The sequence below is a fragment of the Camponotus floridanus genome, unplaced genomic scaffold (assembly GCF_003227725.1).
Source record: "Camponotus floridanus strain SB8 unplaced genomic scaffold, Cflo_v7.5 scaffold6, whole genome shotgun sequence".
Taxonomy (NCBI): Eukaryota; Metazoa; Arthropoda; class Insecta; order Hymenoptera; family Formicidae; genus Camponotus; species Camponotus floridanus.
This window is the reverse complement of record NW_020229769.1, coordinates 1,792,298-1,804,588: the sequence shown is the minus strand read 5'-3', so window position 1 is coordinate 1,804,588 and position 12,291 is coordinate 1,792,298. Positions and strand designations below refer to the sequence as shown.

General features: G+C 40.2%; 1 protein-coding gene across 1 annotated transcript in view; it reads right to left on the bottom strand.

Annotated features, from left to right (window-relative positions):
* LOC105252040 (pancreatic triacylglycerol lipase) overlaps nucleotides 1-1,352 on the bottom strand; it is a 29,246-nt gene extending 27,894 nt beyond the window's left edge. Inside the window, exon 1 of the mRNA XM_020027757.2 lies at nucleotides 1,270-1,352. Within this exon, the coding sequence (XP_019883316.2) occupies nucleotides 1,270-1,352 (83 nt within the window). The remainder of the gene's footprint in view (nucleotides 1-1,269) is intronic.
* Between the last annotated feature and the right edge of the window lie 10,939 nt (nucleotides 1,353-12,291).

Below are 12,291 nucleotides of genomic sequence, written 5' to 3'. Positions count from 1 at the left end.
CGTTATACAAACATATGAGAATAATGGAATTCTCTATTGGAACACATAATAGTAAGCAACAAAAAAAAATATGTGCTACGATGTGCGACGTAACTCCGAATTTAAGCTCTTTAGGCTGCTTCGATGTTTATCGAATTCTTCGGACTTTTCTCTTTTTATTTCGCCGTTCCATCATCCCGCAACGCGTTCTTTTTTCTCACTCGTCGAGATCACTTTAAAGCCGCTCTCGCCAACGTCCCGGCAGCGTCCACTCTTCTTCCTTTTTCCTGCATCTGGCCTGCGCGCGCGAGCCTTCTCCTTTTTTATTCGAACGAATCGCTCAGAATCACCCCGACGTAACGGAATTAACTCGCGATTTACCGATTTATTAGCACGCTGGTCTTTCTTTCTTTTTAAGCGATTTATTCGTGTATGCTATTTTTATTTTCTTTACTTTAAGAGTGTATCGATTAGAAAATTTCAAGATCAGATTAAGGAAAAAGTAGCAAGAAGTAAAATACTTTTAATTAAATTTATATTAAATGTATATATAATAAACAAGAAATATGTTAAATATTCATTCTAGCACATTTTAATTGACCAAATAAATAATTGCAGATTATGATGAATAAAATACAAAAAATTAATGTAATTTTAATTAAAGTATAAAAATATATGAAAACAATAGTTTTATTATAAATGCATGTATTTAATGGGTAAATACACACTTAATATTTATCAGATTAAAAAGTTAAAAAAAAGATACAAAAATAATGCTTAATAAATCCAACCAGCAAGGAAATGATTTATGCAAGGAAACTTTATTATTTAAAGATTAGACTTTCTTATATTGATATATCAAATAGCTCGATAGAAATATTAATGTAATTGATAGACGAACTTTAACAATTCTAAAATACACAAATTTTTATCACAATTCTAATCTCACGCCAATGTAAAATTGTCCGTTGACGATCGTATCTGTACTCACCTCGTGAAATATAAATCAGAGAGAGAAAGATTGTAACACAAGATTGTAACGAATGCCTATCTCTTGTACATCAAAGTTTGCGCAAGCAGAAGAATTCTTTATTCACAGAATGTCAGCTAGAGATAGTGTCGACACTCTTTTTCACTCAAAAACCTCTCTGTGTTCCGTCTCTTTGACAACGCGACCGCGACGACACTGAGGGCTCAAAAGCGCCAAAGGTGATTTTCGCGATCCTTACGATCGCGTGAATCGCCGCCGAATTTGAATATCAAAGGCACTTCGTGGACAAGCGTAAAAACCTGAATAACGGCTGGGGGTCCGCTAGTCCAGGTGGGGTCTGCACCGGTTCATCTGGTTCCTTCCAAAAAACTGGATCGTCCATCGTCCATCCATTGGGGGTTGCCGCTGCCGTTACGACGATCCCCGCGAGACGTTAGCATCCCTCGCGGTCCAGCGTCACGTTCTCGCGAGAAAACGAGTTCTCTCCCTAGACGAGATACGACATCCCTTGCGTGGAGAAACGAGTCCGCGGTGGTCCGTGATTTCAAAACTCGTTCAACGATAGACGGTTATTCGTTTTTATGCGAACGAAGAAAGAAAGCTTATTCTTTAAAGATCATATCTTGAAATAATTCAAAATATTTTTAGGAAAATTGTAAAGACGGAAAAGAATCGATTTTATCTGATTTTATATAATTTCATTTGATTAGTTTAATTAATTTGCAAATATCTTAAAAATTCTTTATTCTATTTGTAAATATATTTATATTCGTATAAAAGATTTTAAACAAGATAAAATAATTCAATAATTTGTAAATGAATTGCGTGTCAAGAAATAATTGAAAATTATAAATTATAATACATACTTTCATACAGATACAGTTTCATTATAATGAGAATTTATCAATGAATTTAATTTTTACTTTGAGCATATTAATAAAATCGCGCAAGTTTTATATCATCAAAAATGATGCTGTGTCATTTGCATACGAAAGAACATATTCATCTCAAACTGTATGAATCTTACATGGAGATCTACAAGAAAAGAAACTTGTTTTGTTAAATACAATCACTCTTTTTCTAACCGGTCTTGAGAACAGCATCTTCAACCGTTATCGATAAATAGAATTCAGTCGTTATGGAAATAATTGCACAATTTTTTTGCTGTGTGAAACAATGCTTGCCGTATGAAACAAATAAAGATTATTCTAAATAAAGCATTTTTTACTCCTCCTAGATAAGCTAATGTTATATTCCCATATCGAAAATTATGAATAAAGGTTTTTGAACGATCACGAACAAAATGCATCTTGGGTATCATAAAGCTGATCGGCGTACGTGCGTATCATTGCAAATGAAGGTGCTATACCTGGTCTTATCCGAGATAATAAAAAGGAACGACTGGCTGGCCGCGCCAGTTATTGGATAGCGAGTGGCAAGCTCGCCGCAAATGGTTAATAAAGCTTGAAGAGAGAGCGAAGATTTAACGTGAGACGCATGCACGGAGCATTAATGACATGTCTGCGTCTTCCCTGGGGATGAGTGCGAGACAAAAAAATTGCGAATATTTTTGCCAATCAACTTAAATCTTTAGCATACCTCCTTTCAGAAGCAACGCAAGCATTTTTATACTATTAAATTCTTATGTAGAATAATCTCTAATTAAAATGGTAGATTATTTTCTCTCTTGTTTTCTTAATATTCTAAATGAATTTATCTTTAACAAGATCGTGGATGCTTGACAGTTTATTATAAAAGCCGGCTATTTTGTGAAATAATCTACTTTGTCATTAATTAGAACATATTCTGTATATTATACGAAAAATGCCACGTAGATTCTTCTGCCGCATGGCTTGACTCCGTTATTATGTATTACTTTTGATCCTCTTCGTCAACAGTTAGGAGATCGAGCATTTGCGACCTGTCGCAGTTCGACGATAGAAAATTGTAAACTCGTCGATATTGACATGAAGCGGAAGACGAAGATATTGCGGAAGGAATCAGTCGATTGGAAATTATTCGAACAAGTACGAGAGCCCGTGGCTGAAAAGTTTGAAAATTGAAAATTTCTGTCGGGACGTTGTAATCGGCCGTTGGCTCGAATCGGATGAGGGTAACACTGATGGGTGGCGGCCGGGGTTGGTTGAGGGATGGCAAACTGTCGAGCCAACGTGTGAGCGAGCGAATAACCACGAACGAAACTTGAGTGATTTATGTTAATTCGTGTTAAATTACTTTGTCCGGCAAATGGGGTCCGGAGACATTTTTAAAAGTCGCCTATATTGACGTCAAAAAATCACGAGAATAATGACAGATTTCATTTAAAATGTACAAAGACCATTTTCTTTAAGACTTATAAAAAAGTATTTATTATTCTCTCTCTCTCTATTATTGTCAATATTAATGTCAGAAGAAAAAGAAAGTACAAAAAAATATAAATCATAGTATATCTACAATAACGATGTTTAAAAATTTGATGCACAAAATTGTGTAAACCGCTCTGTATTGCGTTTTTGAATGCAAAAGTCATCCGTTGTATTCTATACATCTGAAATTTTTAAACGCACTTTCGTGGATTGTACTTGACGAATGACATCCCGAAAAGCGAAAGTTTCGAGTTGCTTATTATTTTATAAACTTGAATCATGCAGCAAAAGAGAGAGAAAGAAAAAGAAAAGAACGCGTGCAGAAGTCGGTTTCCATAAATTTCGCGGCAATTTAAAATTATACCACTGGAACGAAAGAGCGCGAGAGAGGGGCACGGAGATTTATTCTCAGTGTCGGAGACATTCCGGATTTCCCCTATTAATACGAAAGTTTGGTCGTCCAAGATTTTTCTCTCTTTCCAGTTATGCTAGCGACATTCGTCCTCATTATTCCGCACGCTCAGAATTTACCGGGCGAGACTGACTCTAAATTTGAGTACACGCATTCCTTGAATTACGAATCCTATATTCACATTTTGCATTTATGGTCGCATATAATTACAAGGTAGAATATGTGGACAATATTCATTCTAAGTGCAACTCATTCTTTGAAATTATAATGCAACATTGGTGCAACTTTTAAAATTATAAACATGATTAATATTGTAAATAATGTAATCAAAATTGTAGAAATATATGAATATAAGCGATGAGTAATTTTTACCGGACGAGTGAAATAGTACAATTGATATAATCTATTTGCCGTATTACGTATACGTCTTCTCTTAAAAACTTGTTGCATTTTTTCGTCGCGCAACATTTCTTTATCCACTGCTGTAAACAGCAATTTAATAATTTTCTATACGACGAAGAGCAAATCAAGCGGGCTCCGAATCCATTACATATAAATTTTATACATGCGCAACGAATGCCGCAGATGTATATTTCAATATTGTGCATGTTACACCAGCGGAAAGAATTAACATATTAAAAATATTTTATATTGAAAACAAACAATATATGCGAACATTGACATTTGTTTGCGCGACATCCTGAATCTTGTTAAAATTAGTACATGCGGGAAACGTCTCGTGCACCGAAAAAAAGTAGATTCCGCAAATATTTGCGCTTCTTCGTTTTAATTAAAATTCACACTCGCGTAATTCACTTTCGCAGCCTGCCGATGTATAATTAATCTTTCTGTTTAGTGACACACGCTCGCATAATATCGGAATATAATAAATGCATATCGCGCGGAAATTTCTTCAGGAGTACCGGCGTGGATTAAGCTTTGTATCAGCCAGCGTCCAATAGCTCGACGCTGGCTTAATTACAAAATAATTATCGCCGAGTAAGAGGCGTGCAATCGGCGAATTTTACACCCGGCTCATCTCGCGAGCCCGACGTCGAACGTATATAAATATCAAAACCGCACCCCCGCGCGACCACCCTCCCGTCCGCCGAGCTCACGGCCACAAAGGGATATTATCGTAATGCGCATTATTAAAAGAAGCGCGGAGGAGGGGGAGGAGTATACTGAAAACTATCGCGTAATGTAACGCCGATAAAACAACGTACGAGTGCACAATAAACGTCCCCATGGCGGGACTCGTGTTCACTTTGTATTTTGACGAGCGTACACGCGGTATACCGACACGCGCACACGCGCGTGTACACGCAAGAGCGTCAACGAACGAACGAGCGAGCGAGCGAGCGAGCGAGCACGAAAGTACGAGAGCACGAGGGTATAAGCGAGTACGCGCGCTTTCGCCCTCTGTGCCATTCGTAACGTCGGCGTAACGCTGTAACGCTATGCGAAACAACGCGGCCCGGCGTATTCTGCCCGTCGTCGTGTTGTAACTGCACGTTGTAACGGGCACCGCAATATGATGAACGATGAATAATAAACGGCGTTGCCGATGAACAACAAAACGGTGCGAAGTGTACCGCGAATAATAATTGGCAACCCTTTGGCTGTGTGTGCTCGCGTGACGACGAGCGATCGACGGTGGTACCGCCGTAAGGGTGGGATCGGGGGTGGCGGGCGCGCCCGGATGCTGGGCGCGGCGGGGGTGCGGCAAGAGACATTGATTGACGATTTTAGCGAGCGGGCTAGTTTTCTCCGCTGAGAATTTAGATCAGCTCGAAATCGGACGCGTCCGATTAAACGTGTCTTCTTCTCCTTCGGAATCAACGCCGCATTCCGTTTCGATCCGCAATCGAGCACCGACCTTGCACGTTTTCATATATGTATATATATATGTATGTATATGTGTATGTATATGTATATATAAAATGTATACACATGTATAGTTTTTTTTTTATTTCGACAACGATTAAAAAGAAATACTTTGAAATGTGTACGATAAATCCAGGTATACTGTTAGAGTAGAATAAATGTGATACAGATGTAATTTGCGTGATTAATAAAATTAAAGTTAATATTTGTTAAACACATTAAACAGAGGAGTATTATAACGTGTTTAATGTAGTCGTTTTTAAATAATTAGAAAATTATTCTTAATTACTTTAATTTTGTCGTTATAAAAATATGATGACCCGCGTTATTCCAATATCAAAACAACTCCAATTTATCATATATAATTTATTAGAGTAGGAAGATTCAAAAGGAGAGAAGTATTCATTGATTTTGCAGTCATCGAATTAATATCTATCGCATTCATTTAATATCTCGATCAAGAGGATACACGATAAATATGTACCTCTGTAGCCACTTCATTGCCGCTGCAATACTGCGTACACAACGCAAATTGCTGTAGCGTGACAAAAAGCCATGTTTAACTATTTAAACTTCCGTATTAAAAAGAAGAAATTAATTCTGTTGCAGATGGATGCATTTGCTTCCTCCTTTTTCTCCCTTCGCTGATCTTCTCGTTTTCGGCCAAAGCGTCCCCCTTTTTTTCGCCCGACTGTCGAAGACATCAAGCCGTCTCGAGGATTGCGGATATTACCTTTGTATGGCAACGAAATGAGACGCAGGTACGCAGGATGCGTGGAAACGAGAAAGTCGGAAAGTAGTAAATATGACATTGCGAAAGAAAGACGGGCGATCGAGGCTAGACATACGAAGAGAAGAGAGAGGTAGATACACATACAGTCAAAGCGAACCAATCGCATGCTGCGCCTGACAACCAGGCGACTACTATACCGTACCATTGCGACCATTTGAGTTTCCTACCACGGTCTCTGTGTCTTTCTCTTCCTCTCTCTTTCTCGATTCCTCCTGCATCCACCCTCTCTCACATCGCCCTCACTATCGTGCCTCTATCTATCTATATTTCGCTCTCGCTCGTGCCTCTTTCATTCCTCTCTCCGTCTTTCTTCCGTCCGCTTCCTCTGCCGCCACCGCCACCCCTCGACCACCCTTTCTCGCTCGCACTCGTTCACCTCTCGTTCCTATATCTATCTTTCCGTCTCTCATATCCTCTGTGTTCATCTTTCTCCTCTTGGTCTATGCCGCGCACCGCACTATCGCCGTCTCGCTCGCGCCCCCATCGAACCGGCGGAGAGCACCGGCCGATTTTGCATTTAAATTTGGTAAATTTGCCGGAGTTGGCAAATGAGCTGCGGGCATGGTGTCTAATACTCGCGCACGAGCACGGCCGCCGATACACTATGTCTAATGCCTCTGGAGAGGATACGTGCGTACAATCCTCCGCGAAAATCGTTCATGATCGCGAGACGCAATTTCCGAGAGTGATTTCGTCGTCGACTCGACTCGTCGACTGTTCTCAAAGCAAGGGGGTATTATATGATGCAGTTATACGCGATTTAAAAGTAGCTGTAGCTTTCCTTTTTTTTCAAGACAGTCTACGAAAAAATCAGACCAAAGAAATATTCCATTTAATAAGTCCTAATGACTAATTATCTGATGCTTAAACGATGATAGATAGATTATATCTAAATATAAGTAACACAGAAAACAGATCTCTTTATTTAAATCAAGTTTTCTTCAAATCTTCTATTCGTCTCGTTTCAATTGCTTTGTAACAACTATGCAATGCAAATGTTAATATAATAGATACAGGATCAGCACTCTGATTAATTAAAATTTGACAAATGCATATGTCATTATCTAGCATTAAAATCTTCTAACGGCAATCAGTCTACCATAAGTCAAAATAGTATACTAATAGTATACGATAAGTTGAAAAAATAACAAAACGCATATCACACACACACACAGAGCGGCACCACCGAAAAAAATACTTGCCGAGTATTGCGCGCGTTAACAAACCGCTTTCATAAAATATCGTCGAATAAAAAGTCACGGCGATACGTTGGTGCGCGCGCGTGAACGTGTGTGGCGGAACCAGCGAAAACAGTTTCATTCATGGGTTCGACGCATTTTTTGCTCTTCTTGCGCGCAATAAATCAATCGGCGATAAGCTGATAAATTCTGTACGCGCGCATCGACCGGCCAGGCGGAATGGGTTTCGCGCGAGACTGTACGCACCTACACGTGGGAAATAGTGCATAGGAAATGCAAACGTGTAGCGGAGAACTTCGGACAGCACCCTCTAATTTTAGCTCGCAGAGGGCAGCACCCTGTCATGCCTGTACGTGTCTGTCCATGTTGTAAAGTTGCGTTCTATCCTCATCGTACAGTCCTCTTTCCAAATTCAACCGGAACAACGCCCGAAAACCGGAAACGTCGTTTCATGGTCGCAGACCAAATCTAACAGCAACGCGTTTCTGTCGAGATCGTCCGCCCGCGAGAGGGTAGTTTCCAAGAAAATCGAATTCCGTTAGTTAAATGTGCCTTGTCTGTAACAAAAAAAATGTCATCTTGTAGGAGGACGCGGAGTAATCATGAGGCTGAAGAACGAAATTTGAAATTTACGTATTATGTCGACGGAGACAACTTTAATGCCGAAGAATCTTCCTTTTCAAGATATCCTTTGATTATTTAACTTGGACGTAATTGTTTTACACGCGTCTGCATTACGGTGAAATCGTGCCGCGCATAAAATATTTTTTGAAAAAGCGGATAATACCTACACCAAGGCAGGAAGATTCGTAGCCGGGGAAAAAATGCGCCACGGTATTAAAATTTCACTATCGTATTACCCGCTATGTGCTGGCCGACGTCACGAAACGTTGCATTAATCCACGGATGTCTGTCCAACGTTTCAATGAGAGCGAAGAAAAGGGAGTGCTAAATTGGGATACACGGCGCGGATAGGAGGGTAGCGAGAGGGGCCGCTATAAAAAGACCGTCTAGATTCGCTTTAGCGAGTTTTCCAGGTAACTTTCTATCGTTGCCTGGCAGTGCATACAACGTCGTTCGTTAATTAGTTCTGCGCGCGTTGCACATAAAAATAGAGATAAATTCGAAAGAATGCATATGTAACGCTAAGACGCATCTTCGATTAATCTATGCACAATAATTTTATACTGTACTATCAGAAAAAAAAGAGGTAGATGCATCACCGACAATTTTAAAAATATTTTTTTCAGATACTTTAGAAAAAAAATCACTTCGATTATCTTTCTAAATTTTCTTATTCTACGCATGTAGGATTATCTCATCGATCTAGACTATATTAATAATTTTGATTATATTAATCTCTCGAGCATCTATAAGAGATGTACATCAAACCACACTATCATTCAATCGGAAACAAGAAACCCGTGAACGGCATCTGGGCGCCGAGAACATCCCGGTGGCGATCTCATGCTCCTGTTTCTCGGAGAAGGTATCATCATTTTTGCCGTTCCGCCGAGTCTCGAACAGCGACGCGGCACGTAACGTAACGCGACGTAACGTAATACGGAGAAATAATAGGTTGATGAGGGGTGGAGTCGAGGGGGAGGAGGCAGGGGGTGGTTGGCCGCGCGGGAGAGAAACGAAAGGACGGGGATGAGGGCGCGCGAGTGAGGCGCCTACGGGGAGATAAGGGGGGTTTCGGTGAAGGCAGAAGAGGGGCCTGGGGGTGCTGGCGTCCTGTTCATTATGCAACGACGCGACTGCACGTCCTCCCGCGCGCGCCACTCTCTTCCACTCCACTTCATCCCCCCGGCGACGTCTCCTCCCCTCCGTCCTCCTCTCTCTCTCTCTTTCTCCCTCTCTCTCTCTCTCTCTCTCTCTCTCTCTCTCTCTCTCCTGCGTCCCACCCTCCGGAACAACGAGCCACGGTTCTCCGGTGCAGCGGAGAACGAGCGTAAAGTACAATCGGGAGGCCCCGCGGTTAATGAGTCGGCCGAACAAAGCGAAAAACCGTCCATTAAATAATGCGCGATGCAACGTCGACGCAGTCGCGAAACGCGATTCCGCGCGCGAAATGCATGAGAAAAGAGACGCTTTTTTCGAAATTTCGAGAACTACGTGCGTCTCGAACCGCCCGTAGGCCTTCCTGTCGCTTCCTCCCGCTCGCTTTGTGTTTACGCTTTTTTTGCGCCGCGCGAATCTGAAAGATGTCTCGCAAAAATAATTCATCGCCGCAAAAATATTAAAAATAATCGATTAAAGATGAAACTCAATTGACGATCGATTTTGATGCTTCGCACGAAAATCGCAGATCGGGCATACGACAGACCGCATTTAGACTTTCGCTTTTAATCTTCGGCATTTTTAATACCTTATCGCGGCCATTTATCCCGGCGAGGGGTGCAATCGCGATCGCAAGAGACAGAGCATATAATTAAATGCGAAAGTTTGTTAGAACTACGCAGCAGCGTTGTTACTCACTTGTCCCGTTCCCTGATAATTACTGCGATGCATTTATTCGCATTCTCTCTGCAGCGAGCTCACGTTGGTTGGTTATGCTTTTGTAAATCCTTTGAGTGGTTTCTCCGAGGAACAGTCGCTCTGTATGTTCCGCCGCATTGTTGCCCTTTTAAGCTCTAAGGATTTCTAATGCACCGTCGCGCAGCAGTGTGCTCTGTCAGTACGCCGAAATGCATATATCCAAGTAATTGCTCGTGATTAAATAGCGTTATTAGGATAATTGATGACACTGCTGCGTGTAGAAAACCGCAACGTTTGCCTTTAATTGCGCTAAAGATAACGATAATAGCTTTTTTATTACGTACAAACAACAATTTGCGCCTTCTACTCTCGCGTCTTTAAAGGTAGAAGACATATTAATATCTTTTTACTTTCCAAAATTTTTTTTACTGAATGCAAATAATCGATAATTCGATGTAATAAATTTTTTCGTCCTTGTCGAACTAATTTTTTCTTTATTTTGAATACTTAATTAATTTAATGTTATATATAGATTGTATAAATGTAGCAGTCTTTAGAATAAAAATATTTTAAGAGAACGACACTTTGAATATAAAAAGAAATAAAAAGAAATCAAAAATATAATTTATAACTCGATCAAAAATAAAATACTATTAAATCCTATAAATACTGCAATTGCAAAAAAAAAGAGATTATCTCTTATTATTAAGCTACAGTACAATCTCGTGATGTGTACAAATCCTTATACGTGGCAGAGTTGACGCACCCTGCAGACACGAACGTGATCTAAACTTTCATCTAAATTTTCATCTAACCTCCCCTATGCATCTAATCGCACCCCACCACTATATTCTACGAAAGGGCTAGGAAAGGAATAGGAGTGGGGCTCCGTCGAAGTATGGTGGGGATCCAACACTGACGCATTTGCAAACGGATAAGCGTATGTACATGAATGTAGTGGGAGTAACGACCCTTAATAAAACGTAGGTCTCGAAGGGGACGCAGTAGCTCGTAAAAGAGTATTAAGGGAGATCGCCGTGAAAACGTCTTGCAAGATTATTTTATAATGTGTTCTCTCTTGTGATTTACACAAGAGAGTGGTAAAGACATCTATGATTTTAACAAATGTATTCTTTGTAATGTGATTTCTTTAAGCAGTTATTACGTTCTAATAATTCTTAATATTGCTTTTTCTATTAGATTTTCTATTAGATAGCTTTCATTTTTTACATCATGATATAAAAATAAAGTAAAATTTATTTTTATACACGTGAGAAGAAACAAATTTTTTTCGAAACATTGATAACAAGATTTTAGTATTTGATCAATTTCAATTTGATACGTTGATAAGATAAGATGAGATTAATTATCGTTTCCAGCGAGATACCGGATCTGCATGTAAAAAGACAACGAAAATTCGTAATCGACTTTCTCAGTCGGAAATCCAGCGTATTTGCTCAGCGCGCCGAGAACGGGTAATCCTTTTATTACTCCTGACATCGAGAGAGAACCGGTCAACCCGAGATCACCGGAGATCTACATTCCTACCTTTATAGAGCGCGGGAGAAAGACAGAATGCGCTATCCGGTGACACGAGAAATAAAAATTCATGCCCTCCTGACGTGCGATAAGTTTGCCGATCCAGGCGGGTAAACCGACGTCGTCGTCGTCGTCGTCGTCGTCGTCTCTGGAAACGATGCGGAATTCTTTTTTTTTCAGCTGCACGGTTAAAATGCAAATTAAGTCGGCGTGCTTAAGAATGTGAGATTATTAAGAGAGACCGCCGACTTTTTTTCCCGCCCTCGCGGGTATCACGGGTCGCGAAAACATTTCCTCGCTCCGTCCTCTTTCTTCCCTCCTCCATCCTCGGTGCCTTGCATTATAAAACACATATTACTCCCGCGGCTTGTCCTCGTGTCATATTCTTTCGTCTACCCCTTGGGGATAAACGACAGAACGTCAGGCTACTTGAGACTGCTCGCAATAAACGACTTTGGACGTGCTCGCTCTCGGAAAAAGAAAACGTCAAAGCTGAGAATTGAGTTCCTACTAATTTTTTTTCTCCAACTTTCCTCGAAAATCAACTCTCTATTCTATTTAATGCTCGATTTTCTTTGTATACACATCGCAGAAACATATTATTATTATTTTAATTATGCACGGAAACACATATATTAATCGTA